General features: G+C 37.8%; 1 protein-coding gene across 1 annotated transcript; it reads right to left on the minus strand.

Moving 5' to 3' along the window:
• Positions 1-1263: 1263 nt before the first annotated feature.
• dnajb5 (DnaJ heat shock protein family (Hsp40) member B5) lies at positions 1264-12847 on the minus strand. The gene is made up of 4 exons (XM_079478851.1): positions 12814-12847; positions 10979-11234; positions 8719-9356; positions 1264-3885 (listed from the first exon to the last, which is right to left on the minus strand). Exons 2-4 carry the CDS (start codon positions 11187-11189, stop codon positions 3652-3654), a joined length of 1083 nt encoding a protein of 360 aa, XP_079334977.1. The 5' UTR covers positions 11190-11234; positions 12814-12847; the 3' UTR covers positions 1264-3651.
• Between the last annotated feature and the right edge of the window lie 2923 nt (positions 12848-15770).

Genomic DNA, 15770 nt, shown 5'->3' on the forward strand with positions numbered 1-15770 from the left:
TATAATTTAGACCTCTCACTTTTTTTTCATGCTAAGCAGAAGTTAATGTCATTGTCGCTTGTCACGGTGGTTTTAGGGGAAATGGCGTTAATAAAATGGCTTGGTTTGGGAAGTGGCATCTGTTTTTTTCTGGAATGGACTGATACTATATCAACACAGTTAGAAACAGTGTGAGAGTCTGACATGCTCAACTCAGCTGTCGGGTCTCTCCTGTCGGTCAAATATAGACAGAGGAAATTATTCCTGCCTTTCTCACGACTTTTCCAGGAGATGTTTCCGGTGGGAGTCAAGGTCCCCTCCACTACCCTTATGTGGTCAGGCAGTCTGTTGTGTTAGTCATCTTACAGAGAAGGAAGACACCCAGAAGAACATTCCTGATTGTAGACACTGGCGGTCTAATAATACTGATGGCTCATTATATTTATATATCATTTGTTTAGGTGTTGTTACATTAGTTTAATATGGCATTTAAATAAAGGTATGTTATTTTACATTACACAGTACTCAAGCTGATTTGGTTTCATATAAGCTATTCTTTACTGCTTGGGTAAAGTTTTAAACAGTACTGTATGTGTCAAACGTTCCAAAACAAAAAACACTTTGAACCCCCCAAAATGCTTATTTTACATCAACTTCTCAAAGTGTATGTGTGATTCACAGAATCTCAGAATAGCAGATCCTGCAGTGCATATGCTGAACGCTTTGCAAGACTGGCTGGAATGTCGCTGATAATTTCTCAAATCAAAGAGGCACTGTCAGATTTTCATTAGAGGATTACAATGAAGTTATTAGAGGTGTCACGCATGAGAGTAACATCAAGAGATGCAGTTCCGTGCTGAATGTTTAGTCTCAAAAGACATTTTATACTTTTATACTTTGAATTCCATTCAAGAGGGCCCGCAGTGTATGTAGATAGAAAACACCTAACACTTCACTTGATATAAGGTCTTTTCTGTGCCTCAATGGTTAGAACTAGCGTAATGGGTTCGATCCCAGGGGATTGTACATAGTCAGAAACAAATGTATAATACAATGCAATGCAAGTTGCTTTGGACAAAAGCGTCTGCCAAATGCATAAATGAAAATGTCTTTATACACCTCACATTTAAATCAAAATTCTAAAAAGAATTCTTTTGAAAATCTTTTGCAGTTTACATAAGGTTTTTTTGTCAGTGTTTGCTCCACTGTGCCATTTAGACAACTAACAGTGTGCAATCGATATTTTGTTCAGCCTAAAACACAACACACCGTATTATCTTTTTTGTCAAGATTTTTGGTTTATTTGTCATTCTTGTAAACGTTTCACAAAGAACCTAAAATATACTGTAACTGTGCGTTCATACCGCCGCCGTCGAGAGCGTCAAAGTGGCCAGAAGCGGTCAACTTTATGTTAATGAGCTATGACGCGGTTCGGGGGCAACCAATCGGAACATAGAAGCCCACCGCTTGTGAGGATTCCAGAGAATGCAGCCCTGTAAACTTTGGTTCCAACCACATACGTCAGAGCTTCCACGAATCTTTCTACAGCGTTGTTGGCAGGGCGCCCAGAGCAATTTGTGACACTCTTGACGGCGGCGGTATGAACGCACAGTTACACGGAAGAATCCAAAAGCATTCATACACTGTATTCCACTAATACACTGTTTGCGTTTGGCATCACTCTATCCTTACTGTGGGCACTGAGCTGGATTCAATACTTTCTCATACAGTACACATGATGGACAGTGACCAAAATGAGACATTTCAAATCTGACATTCATATTCAAACAAAAGTGCCCCGACCTTTAAAAGCCCTGTGTGTGCAATGGCATAACAATCCAGGACATAACAAAACAGCCCAATGTCATAAAACACCTTGCCCTACTTGAAACCTTTTGGCAAACACGGTATTGATAAAATTACAATGTTGTGGGAATCAGTTGTAGTTGTATAGGCGATACCCTGGTGCCTCATTGGAAAAGGCAAATTCCAGTTTATCCATGTACCATTTTGTTTGAAAAACAAAATTTTCTATCACAAATCTACTGAATATGAGTATTTGCCACTAAAATACAAGAGACTAAGTGTAAAATACAGTATATTGAAAGTGTTGTCTTCAAAACTAGAAATTTTCAAGTCCTTTGTTAAACGTTTTTAAACAATTGAAAATTGTAGCTGTGCTTATTCAACAGCAAATACATCTAAGCATAAAAATGTATCTTTTCACATTAGAGTTATCTGTTTGCAGCACTGAGACACAGATAAGTGTCATGGATCTTCAAACAGTTCAGTCAACAAACGCAGATCCTAAATTTACATCCGACATGTGGTGGTGTGTAGTATGCAAATGTGTTTAAATAGCTATTCAAAGGTAGTTCATCTAAAAAAATGTCATTTGTGCTGAATACCCATTGTGGCTGCTGTAACTTTTCAGAAGGTAAACAAAAGTAGCCCATATGACGTGCTTTATATGAATACTGTATGTAATATAGATGTAAACATATTAAGTCTAATTAAGCCATACATTAGCATTGCTGGAGGAACAGACCTGGATCATACAGTGGCACCGAAGAAGGTTGATACAGAGTTCTTTAAGTTATCTGGAAGAAACACATATTTGTACCATTTGAAACAAACTTGGGGCGGAGCATGACAACTATATTCTGCTTATGCTGAGTCAAGTGTTCTCTCTCAGTTTTGTGAATTGTGAGACACAAAGTCCTCACATAATAATTTTAAATTCGGTCCACACACAGATATTGTATGGCTTCAGGAGAGGGCCTGAAGACTGGAGTCATGTGAACAACGCCAATGTTACAGTTCCTTTTCAAGGTTTATCAATATCGTTTTCATCTAGAATGAACAAAATGTCTGGACATTAGATGCTAAAACAAGATTATGTTTACAGAGCCATAAGAAATAACAGCAATTGACAGATTACATTATTGAGGGGAACCTAAAAAAACGCAAAAAAATCTTCATTACAGTTTTGAGATGTAAAGCTACATACATGTAACATTACAACTAGTTCATAAAAATGATTTGAGCCACATTAAGGCACTCAACACTTCTGTAATCCCCAAATCTTTGTGAAAATGGCAGCACCTGGTACTTCAAAAGTGACAAAAAAGCACCTGTAGACTGGTGAGGTGGGTCAGGGAGAAAAATCTATCAAGTAGTTATCAAACAAGTTATGCTATGCTGGTGCTCAAATATCCCCAAAACAACACTTCAGTTTTTTATTTAAATACTTCAATGAGTTTATAGATATTACAACGGAAAGGACTTTAATCAGCTACAAAACAATGAAGATCCAAATCCAGAATAAATAACATGTGATCGTTGGATTGTCCACCCCAAACACAATGCCAAAAATATCGACCTTTTATCCAACAAATGAGTCATTTTGGCTTTCTTGTATCCTTTTTCTTTCAACAGAAAGGAAACAATGTGATTATTCCTAAAAATAAAAAATAAAAGCTGCTGGCCACAGCCTAACAAACCACTTTAAGTCGGTGTTCCACTTTTTCAGAGAACATTATAATAAATGAAAACTGTAACAAAGTATCAAATGAGCTCCTGGTCCGTTCGGACCTATTAGCCACTTTTCGAATTCAGTGTTGTCATTTTGGGGGACAGAGGGAGTATTGAAGGGAATCCACAGAACTTCCTCTAAGACTGGGGTAGATGCTGTTTGATGATTTCTCTGGACTGGTGTGGTATTCTGTCAGGGAACCGCACCTGGAACTCCACTATTAAATCCCCGCGCTGCGATGGGTTTTTTGGGAAAGGCAGACCTTCTCCACGCAGTCTCTTCACTGTACCGGGCTTGATGATATCGTTGCAGGGCAATGTGATCATTCGGTTGTCAATGGTGGGAATGTTCACTGTGCAGCCACATAACGCCTATGAAAAGAACGAACAAGAAATTATGCAAATCAATGAAAAATTATGATTCTGTTCCACTGGAAGATGAATAAGAACAGAAATAAATGACATCAAATACATTTTTGCATTCATAGTAGGTCTGGTTATTTACACAATGTATATGTACAGATATAAATATAATATAGTTATATAATAAAGTATAATTATAAAGTATAATAAATCATTAAATATAACGTACATTATCACATGTATATTTGATATTCGTTTTTGCATTGCAACGTCCAACTGGTGTGTTATGCTGGAAAGGGGTTCATCGAGTATACCGAAAGCTAATTTTGGCCACTGTTCTCCTTTTACAGAGACAGAAGACACTGAAAAGTGTTAGGAGTCTTAAGGATTGTGCCAGCCAACTAAAATTACATTCCAGATTAAAGACCTTGACATTTACATTTATTTACGTTTCCATACAAATGAGACACACAGCAAACAAAAGCTAACAACAACACAGTAATATTAAGCCACCAAACAACAGAAATGCGGTAGACCACTAGGCGGCAGATTCTCAGTTGATCTCTAAACCTGCATGCATTACTAGAAAAAACATTTTTTTCCCTGTGCAATAGGCATCAGATGATCTGTTGTACAGACTGTGGACTTGGGTTACTTCTTAGCATTAAGACAATAAATGTAAGTTTCTCGCTGATAAAGATCTGTATATTAAACAGGCAATGGACTAATTCAAAATGTAAAATAATTCGGTTTAAAATGTATATAGCCATTGCACGTGAGCTTATAAGATGCGGAAATATTCTTTCTGTGAATACCAAGCACAAACATTCCCAGGCAGCTTTGCTTAGCAGCTGCCTCAAGGGACAAGAAAATGTGTTAGCAATGAGATCAGCTTCTTCCTACAGACAGCAGCAGCAGCAGCAGCAGCAGCAGTGGGGGCTCTGAGGTGGAGGCAGCAGGATTTATGGAAACAAGGCACTACCTGATACTCTCACAAACAGTTGACCATGACACCTCAACTCAACCCCATCTGGAACTTTGGCTAATGATGATGTTGCTCATACAGCAACTGGGTTTAAGCTTCAAGCAATGTCCTCAACAAAGTTCATGTCTGACTGAATCACAGCAGAATTGGACCAGTTTCGTACAAAAGCTTTAATAGGCAGCAGACATATAACTAAAAGGTGGCGTACCACCACTTACCACCAACAAACCAGTTCATTATATATTTACATGCCATTAAGGGGCAAAAGTAAATGTTAGCCAGCAGCCTTTACAATGAACAATGTAGAATAAGAAAGTGAGGGATCTGTAATATGCCATGTAAGTATACCCATAAGATCTAACAGTCCAAATTGCCAGTCCTACAGTGATACTCCTATTTCAACAACAGTAAAGTTGTGGTAAAGCATCATATGAAATTACTCAACATTTTATAAATGTTTGTTTCTCAGTCTAGAGTTAGATGAGTCAATGTTAATAAGCTAATATTTTAACAAACCAACAAAGTGTGTTAAGTTTTACCCCTTCAGTCCCACATTCACACTGAAACATTTGAGGACAAACGTTCACTGAATTTGCCATGATTTGTCTGTTTAGTGGCATAAAATGAGCTGCGTTACAAACCAAGACTTTTAACTGTTAAAGGCGGGGTGTCCGATTTCAGAATGAAGATTGTTTAGACAAAGTCGGCCGAGCACCAAAATAACCTTGTAGCCAATCAGCAGTAAGGACAGGGCGGACATTATTGGAGCCGAGCGCTGTCGAAAGCCAAAGATTGGGGTAGGGGTGTATTTGTTTTAATGATTTGAACATCATCAACGGCTAATAGAAATGTCCTGTACTTTTCACCTGCCACCATGCAAAGGCTCTGTGCGATGCCTTCGACCTCCACCATGATGAAAACCGTTGAAGCCAAAGTGGCTAAAGGAACTGAATGGATCGCCGTCTCCATCCATGTCAATGTCCATGTCATGATCGGCGTGATCTGTAAAACCATTCGTGCTTCCGCGCTGACGCCCAGGGCCTTTGAATATTCCAATAAATTTTTTTATTAAATTAAAAGATTTTCAGTTAAGTGTTGCATTGTTTCAAAGCAGCCTTACTGATATGCCACAATCTTATTGCCTGCTTTGATTCATAATTTGGTAATCCATTTATCCAAAATATCTTTGTAAAAAAACATTAGTTTTGCTAATGTATAAAATTAGTATGATGGCACAGATTATAAGATTGTGAGAAACATTTGTGTCAAGTGATCCTAAACGTTTGACCGGTAGTGTATTAAAAAACAGCTGAGGGGGTTAGTATGTTAGTTACTCTGCTTCGCGTCTTGCCACAACGTCCTTAGCTGTTCTAAAATGCGCTGTAACCCACTGCTTCGCGGGTCTTATTGCTTTTATTAAACGGTTATTCCAAGGTTTCATTAATAAAGTAAATTAAATGATATTTAGACTATGTAATGCGGTCAGCCGTTATAAATCTGGGTATTATAGAACGGCTTAGAACTCGGCTCCGCCAATCAGAATCAAGGACCAGAACTGACCGTACTAACAATACTGACACCAAACTGAGCTAACAACTGTAGCACAGACTACAAAAAGTTATGGCCGTTCTAATAAATTCACTAAATATAATTTCGGCCCAACAAACAGACAATATATGATCCCTCTGTGTAAATTTGTGATTTGAGTAAAGTCATATAACTGAAGTCTCCCACCTCCCGATTTCTATTAAGCATTTATGTTGTGTGTGAACAGGTAGGACCTACAGTTATCATCAGATCTTTCTCTTGTAATAATCTATGGTCATTAGCACAAGGCTAATAAAGAGAGTTTAATAAGAGCGGGGAAATGCAGATAATGTGGCCCGAGGAAAGTAAAGATCCACTCTTAATTTGTCCTTGCAATGTGTCTACAATAAGCAAGCAGATGAAAATGTGTGGGGCGGGTTGCCACCAGTATGCATGAGATGCTACCAGATGGCAAATCAGTTTGTGATGTTCACTGGCACTTATCAAGTTTCATTCTGGGCATCTAATGACTGAGACATTTATAAAAGAACCTTCCAGAACCTTAAATAGTGTGAAAACCATTTTTACATTGTTTCTAAGATTAACAGATGACATGATCTATTTTAGGATAGAATAACAAAATACTGTTTTAGGCAGAGGACCCTACTGTAGACACATTCCTTAAAACAGCTGACGTCACAAACCAACCTTGCTGTCAAAGTAATGTCACAGAAATCAAGAAAATATACCACTAACATTATCTCTGAAATGCATCAAGGTCACTCTTTAAGTCTATTTCTGGTGATAGTCTAATACTGTCACTATAAAGGATTTACTGACAGTGATTTTCTAGGTCACTTTTAGACAAGCAGCAATATATGCAGGCAGTTAGTAATAATCCTTAGTGGTTCACTTCAGATCAATAAAATGCAATTGCATTTAGGCTACATCCATAAAATAAATAAATGATTGCTTTGATATAAATGCATAGTGTTTTGATTTGGGGCCAAAGTATCTGAAGTTATAGGATTCGTATAAAACAGAACTATGCTTTGCCTTCAAACACAAACAGTCTGGCAGGCTTCCATTGGATATCATGTACATTGCAGAGATTTCAATTCTTGATAAGTGATAGTTCACCCAAACCCGTATATGACTTTCTTTTATCTGCAGAACATAAAAGGAGATATTTTGAAGAATGTTTGTAACCGGCACACATCTACATGCATTGGTTTTGTGTCCATACATTAGAAGTGAATCGGTGCCGGCGCTGTTCGGTTACCAACTCTCTTCAAAATATCTTCTTTTGAGTTCTACGGCAGATAGAAAATCAAACAGGTTTGAAAAGACAAGAGTTATAAGAGACAAAATTATAACAGAATTTTCATTTTTGGGTGTACGACCCAAAAACAATGTATTGTTTTTTTGAATGCTTGATATTCTGGCCAAACAAGCAAACTCTATTATATAATTTTCCACTGACTAGTTTCAGGAAAACTTGCATTCTGTATTAAATGTGCAACAGAATATGCTACACTTGCCTCAGTCACATGACAATATTATCTACTGTTCGACTCTTCATCTCGCCTTCTAAAAGCGAGGACTCTGTGCTTGGCGTATGACACCGTATCATGACATTCCTGAGCCCTCACACTGAAGTGGGAGCGAGTAAATCAGCAAAGACTTTGAGGCGTGGAGGGAGTGGAACTCTACAGTTACTAGATGTGTCCTTTCAAGACAGCCAACAAATTTGGGTATAATACTGTCTCCAAATAATTGATCTGTATTATAAATATCCATTCATAATTTATAGTTTATGAGTAGTTTTCAAATAAACTGTAAATGTGACTGTAGTATATTATTTTACATTATTAAAATATTTATAGAGAATTGATCTTGAATGTTAAGTTTGTATTCACACCATAGGACACATGTACAGTATATTTGTCAAGTACACATATATTAGATATTATATTATCAATACAATATGGAAAAATAATACAGACAAATGTAGCGGCTAAGCAGGTTAACAAGGTTGGGATTTATTTTGGACTCAGTGGAGTTAATACCAATTGAAGCTCTTTAATTCACCATTAAGTCCATGCTAATGATGGCACAAAGGCCAAAGGGGGGTCCGTATTGGGATTCCGGTATACCTGTCTAATCTAAGTCTGGGTCTGTCTATTCTTAAAATACAGCAGCCATCTGATAAAACAATTGACCACCAGTCAGAGACAGTCAGGGGTAGGAATATGGAAAGCCCACAGGTTCAAATAAATGCATGTCAATGTATGCTGAAAATGCAATCATAAAGGTTTCAAAGCACATACCTCCTTAAGACTGATCTTGACTGTGTAAATGATGTTGGAGCCATCTCTCTTGAAAAGTGGGTGGCCCTTGTCTTTAAGCACAAATGCAATATCAGCAGGAATGTTCTCCGGCATCTCATCACCCTCTTTGGGAAAAGTGATCTTGGTCCCCTCCTTCCAACCTCTCTTGATGACAATGTTAAGGATCTTGTCCTCTGTCCTAATTGTCCTTCTGTCGGGGTTCAGTCGTCGCCGAGTGATTCGCATCCTCTTGGTACATCCGTGGAAGATCTCCTCCAGGGACACTTTCAGCTCGTGTACCACCGGAGGGTCCTGTACTTTCCTCCTGCCACCATGCAAAGGCTCTGTGCGATGCCTTCGACCTCCACCATGATGAAAACCGTTGATGCCGTTGAAGCCAAAGTGGCTAAAGGAACTGAATGGATCGTCGTCTCCATCCATCTCAATGTCCATGTCATGATCGGCGTGATCTGCAAAGCCATTCGTGGTTCCGCGCTGACGCCCAGGGCCAAAGAAAATATCAAACGGGTTGGAGCCTCCGAAGAAAGAAGCAAAGGTGGCATGTGGGTCTCCGTGGAAGGTGTAGTGATACGTAGTCCCTTGGCCACTTGAGGACCCCGTCCCACCTGTTTTCAAACCTAGGTGGATAAAAAGAGTGAGGCCAATGTCAAATGGATTTTTAAATTGATTTTTTTGCAGTTATTTGAGGTTTTGTCAATTTGCTACACACAGATTAGAATATTCTGATAAAGTATCACTGAAGAAAATCTTTAACAGCGTTTAGCCTAAGGCTGACCTAGCGGTCTAGGAAAATTAAATGTATTACTGAAGCAGCCCTAATAAATTACATTTTCATAAATGTGGGACGTTAACAATTATTATTTAAATGAATAATAGAAAATGTCTTGCTGCACTAAACTTATGAATCATGGTAACAACCCACCATAGGCTCACCATAAAATGAGGTTTTGAAGTCCAGTTAACCAATTACCAAGATATAACCAACTCCATAATGTAGCATTTGATTTAATCTTCAGCATTTTGAGGTGCAAAGCTCAACTGAAAACCAGCCAAATCTCTCTCTTTCTTGTTTTCCCCACCTTCTCTTTATTTGCTTACTAAAATAACACATTCGAGAACTGTACAAAGAACAGACACAGTTCCTTATTTCTATTATTACCCCTTAGCTGGCTTCGCTTAGTATTCTAGTTTTGGAAAAAACACACTGGAAAGAACATTCAGCTCCAATCCTGGGGAACAGAATATAATGTCTTCTCGTAAGCGAGGATTCAAATACTCAATTAAATTCTGAGAATCTAGGACAAAACTAATATGAGTGGGCTAACACCACAGAGGACCTGAGTAGACTCTTCTTCACGGGAAAGAATACAACCTTATTGTATTTGCATGGTGAAAAAAGTATTGTGTCTAAAAACATGAACCTAACAACGACTTGCTCGTTCTGTATTTCAGAAATGGAAGGCAATTAGAATGAAACATTAATTTTCCTGTGCTTTTCTGTCTAGTTGACTATATTAACACCTCTTTGTTATGATGGATGATTGATAGCTCGTAATAAATGCACTCCTTCGAAAGATCAGGACACATGTTGACTCATCCAACCTTTCATCTTCAGTCCTTGCTCTGCAAACTTGTTGGAAACATCTTACAAAACTTTTGTTTCCGATTAAAAAATAAGTCACGTGAAAGTTACAACTCCATCTAGCGCACAACATAGATCATGAAGTTGTGCTTCAAAGTCGCTTTAGCAACAAACACAACAATATTTAAAAAACAACAGTCAAATCTGTTAAAGTTGTTTCAAAGGTCTATAAATGTCTTAGTTCTGATGAACACAGAGAATATGATAGATGGAAGAATGCTTTTAACCAAATATATCTCATCCCCAATTAACTCCTGTAGTATATATATTTTCCTACTATGGCAGTAAAAAGGGGAAGAAATCTGTTTGGTTACTGACAATGTTCCAAATATCTTCCTTTGTGTTTAGCTGAGCAATGATATTCATACAGGTTTGGCACAACCTGAGGGTGAGTAAATGATGACACACTACCAAAAGACCCTATGTTTTGTGTTTTCAAAGTCAAAAAGCCACATCACACTGACTATACAATAAAAAAGATGATAACTTACTGTTGCCCACACAACAGATTTAGCCCCCAGGGTGAGTCAGAGTATTGAATAAGATACTGAAATCTTTGGCTGCTGTTCTCGTGTCGATTTAAACTACCAAACTCACCATCCTCCCCGTATTGGTCATAGATGACTCTCTTCTTTGGGTCACTCAGAACCTCATAAGCCTCAGCTATCTCCTTGAACTTCTCTTCAGCGTTAGGATCCTTGTTTTTGTCTGGATGAAACTTCAGGGCCATTTTCCTGTAGGCCTTTTTGATTTCATCTTCATTAGAGCCTGACGGAATGCCTAGGATCTTATAGTAATCCTTCCCCATGGCTTTTATTTACAGATGGAGTCCTTCGAGGTCCACCCAAGCTTTCTGCGGAACAAAGGACAAAAGAAGCAAGGTAAATAAATGAATCGGGTGATGTTTAAGACCTTGTGTTGACCGTGAGGTGACCCGGTTTGCTGTCAAATGGATAGAATGATTTTGAGCATTGTGATAACAATGATCTTTAAGAAATTCAGTCATCATTTACTCACCCCCTTATTGTCGTTTCAAACCTGTACGTCTTTCTTTTTTCTGCAAAAGAAGATATTTTGAAGAATGTTGGTACCCGTAGACTTTGCATTAGTTTTGTCTCCACACAATAGAAGTGAATGGGTGCCGCCTTTGTTCGGCGACCAGCATTCTTCAAAATATCTTCTTTTGCGTTCTGCAACAGAAAGAAAGTCGCACAGGTTTGAAATGACAAAGGGGTGAGTATATGACGACAGCACTTTCATTTATAGGTGAACTATCCCTTCAAATAAGAGTTTAGATGGTCCGACCCATAGCGCTGCAACATTGCTGTAATATGAATACAGCACAATTTAAACAGCACACTTCAAGATATGTGTTATACAGCACTGCCTGCATAAACCGAACAGAACAGAACCAACGTATATTGCTATTAAAATGAATATTAATACAGAGCTATCTGGCATTTTGCGTGGAATTGCTCTACCCAACTATACCGAATCCCTACACTGCAGGATTATACAATCAGAAATAATAATATAATTCGATAATATCGGATGGATGTGAAAATGAAGAAGATGGACTAAAACAGAAGATGGATTGCGTTGAGAGAAGCTAGTCGTTCGGGCGGCATTGCAGACAGCTGCTAGAAACACTATAACAAAGACTATTCAGGATTTTACACAAAAAAAATGTACATTACATTTGATTTCTTCTTTGCTGTTCCTTTATTCCAACAAATTCACGATCCGTATAATGCTCACCAGTATCAATATGATGCCGGTTTGCCGCATCCGATAGGAAATCCTCATCCCTAAATCGAAACCTCTGAGATCCCCCGGCATTCCTCTCTGGTATTTAATGATGTCACGATGACCACCAATGGTAAAAATAACGGAGCGACATGCTGACTGAACGACAGCCAACCAGACGCAGTTCAGACAGCTTACATTTGACCTTATTCTGTATTTTCCGCATCAAATATGTTTGTTTTACAACGTCGCGGGGATTAGCAGTGTCTGCACACCACCATACATTAGATAGACATGCGGACGAGCTTTTTGAAGTCAACCGACAAACCAATGTGAGATAAAACAACACATACAGGAATGAAGTGAGCATTTCCAATAACTATATCAACGCTGAAAAGGGGTCAGGCTGTATGTAGAAGTCGTTACATTATCAATTATTGTATTTGTCTTTAAAATAGTATTTGTCTTTATTATGGCTGCTGTCTAGTTTAGATATAACACATCAGTGCGTAATGAAGTTGCCAAATTCTCTAAGCCGTCCAACGCGGAGCTTTTCGTCTTTAACAACCACCTATAGCTACAAATCCTGCCGTGAAATGAACACGATCAAGACTGACAATCTCTCTTTTGATAGCAGGTTTTATTTGTATTTTTAAATCTGAACAGAATTAAAAACAGAAGCTTACCGTGTGAAAGTGTCCTCACCTTTAGCCGTCTGCCGGTTAGAGCTGCGCGACATTCTACTCCATTCCTTTAGACACGCCCAGTCGGTTTATGACCCGCCCCTTATTTGAAAACAAATGAGAATTCAAATCACACACAAGATTATTTCTTTCTTTCGTTTCATACTCAACAAAATATATGTTTGTATGCAATTCATTTTACTTAAGTGTGAGCTACTAAGAGCAGATGGAGCTGTTTTCACACACTTCATATAAGTGAGACAGAGTTCTAATTACTTTCAAGAGCATTTTTCTTTTAATTACTTTAATGCATCAGACACCATTAGCATCACTTGGATGAAATATCTGCATCGTTCTTGCACAAGTATCAGTTCTGCTGTACATACAGTATTAGTAATACATGTCTTTGTTTTGAAAGAATAAAAGAGAAGGATTGTTTGAACTTCGTCTTCATTAAAAAGCTGTAATTATCAGTATTTTTACACATCATAACTGTAGTGTGTAACAACTGCAGCAATTGTACATTTAAATGCAATTTTCTTGTATTAAAATAATAGTTCAACTTCAATATGAAAGTTCTGTCATCGTTTACTCACCCTGTTGTCATTTTAAACCTGTGTGATTTTCACAAAGAAGATATTTAGAGAAATGTTTGTAACCCAAAACCATTGACTTCTACTGTATGGACACAAAACCAGTGCCAAGTCAACGGAGAACAACGGTTTCATGTTACCAACATTATTCTAAATATCTTCTTTTGTGATCTACAGAAAATGACAATGGGTCTCATTTACTAAGCAAAAAGATAGGAAAGCGGAAAGTTCTTACATGGTTTTATGCAAATGACTAAACTCCAAATTCACTAACATTAGGATAAGGTAAAGAACAAATTCATGTGCGTATGTTCGTGAGAAGTTCAAATGTGCGTATAAATATGAAAAATATACACAATTATTAGTGAAAGAGACCCAATGGTTTGAAACTACAAGAGGTAAGTAATGACAGAATTTTATAGAACTATCCCTTTAAGGAAAAATATTTAGTTCAGTCAACATTATGTTGTGACAGTTACATACAACATATCGGTCAACTTTATATGTACCCCAAATGCACTCTAAGTAGATTTGAATAAAAGCATCTGTCAAATGCATTAATGTTAATGTCAAAAGAGCAAGCAACAGCAGAGAGAAAGGAAGTAGATGAATAGAGGGAAATAAAGCAGTACCCACAGTGACATGCAGGCCCAATGTGCTCTTTGCAAAGAACACATAATAACTCTCCATTACTTATGCCCCCATCCAGCGGGCCCTCCTCACACATACAGAGCTGAGCAACCATGTCTCGTGGGATAAGTGGACTCGATACAGCTGTCTGTCCCTGGATCAGTTGTAATATTAGCACAGCAGGGGAGCACATTCTACACAGATCTCTGGGATCCCGCTCCTCTGAGGTCACTCTTCAGTCTTAGGTCTTATTACATTAAGCCTCCTTTATGTGTGATGTATTCATGATGATTGTTTGTTGATGATAGATGAGTTCAAGACTGCTATTTCTCAGAAAAGTGATCGTAAGGGCGTTTTTATTTTAATATAATAGTTTTTTATTTTAGAATCTGTTATCTTTTAGTATATTACAATGCAGAATAACTTAAAAAAAACTAAGAGTGTTATAATTATTAATTTGCGGTTAAATATTTCAGGAAAATGTAAAAAATTCTTTGCATGTTACTCCTAATTAAGCTCACCTCTTCAAATAGCCAGATATGAAGAAAGGGATGAAAGAGGTGAACTGTTGGGAACAAGTGTACCTGAGTCACCAGAGTACATGAGTGTGGAGGAGGAATCTAAATGAATGACTCACAAAAGACAAGAGCATGTTCTCCCCACCCACAGGAGACAACTTTAATACAGTGTCTGCTGCTTTACTGATATTTATTTAACCCCTACAAAACCATGAGAAGAGTTTTGTCTCAGTTGAGAAGTCAAAGAAAAGAAATGGACATGACACGTGAGGATTCATAAGGCTGGTCTAGTATATTATAAACAAGTGTTTTCTTGTGGCAGACCTAAAAAGTTTAGGACTTCCCCAAAAGACCTAGGTACAGCAGATAACTTGTGTCTCTATGGCAACCGTCTCCACAGTCTGCACTTCTGTCCATCCACCTCTTCGGCTCTCTAAATCACTAAACAAATAGATGACCTAATAAATAAATAGAATCCCACTCACATTTCTTGGGTGTCATACTTTCTTTTCCTTAGATTTCTATAGAGCACCTGTTTAACGTATGTGATAAAATAGCGAAAACATATTCATATGGGGAGACAAAAATCTTAGACAAAATGTACCTCAACACCAGACAGCCTAATTGTTGCCATGACAACTGGACATAGAGCTAGACAGAGCGTCTCTCTCTCTTTGGACCATGTCTCTGTTAACGTTTCCATTTGATTAAATTAAGCAGAGCTACCACACAAGAACAACACTTTATGAATATAGAACAATATAAAGTAAATGTGTATCAGTGAGATTAGATATGAAAGTAAATTTTATTGCGGTTCAGCTCATCTCAGTCAATTTAAGCCAAGCTCTGACTCACAAAAGTTTGTGTCCGGTCCTTTTTTTAAATACTACAATTTCGATTTATATATGTTTTAAAAAAGCTCAATGTTTACAAGTCGCGTGTTATATAGAAACTAATATCAAGTTTCTTAGACAACTATTAAAAGAAAATCACTAGACAACTATTAAAAGAAAATCACTAATGATAAGTGGTTGACAACTCGTAAAGTGCAAGTGGAAATTTTGAGCCATATTTTCATTCTCTGGTAAATGACTGCCAGGGGTTTTCTCCCTCTGTTAAAAAAGCATGATGACTCAGACTCACTGCTCATGTTGACATGGGTCAACAGGGACTAAATAGGTTGCAATGGCCTCTGTAAAACCTTTGTTCAAAACATTCA

Source organism: Barbatula barbatula (assembly GCF_947034865.1).
Source record: "Barbatula barbatula genome assembly, chromosome: 2".
Classification (NCBI taxonomy): Eukaryota; Metazoa; Chordata; class Actinopteri; order Cypriniformes; family Nemacheilidae; genus Barbatula; species Barbatula barbatula.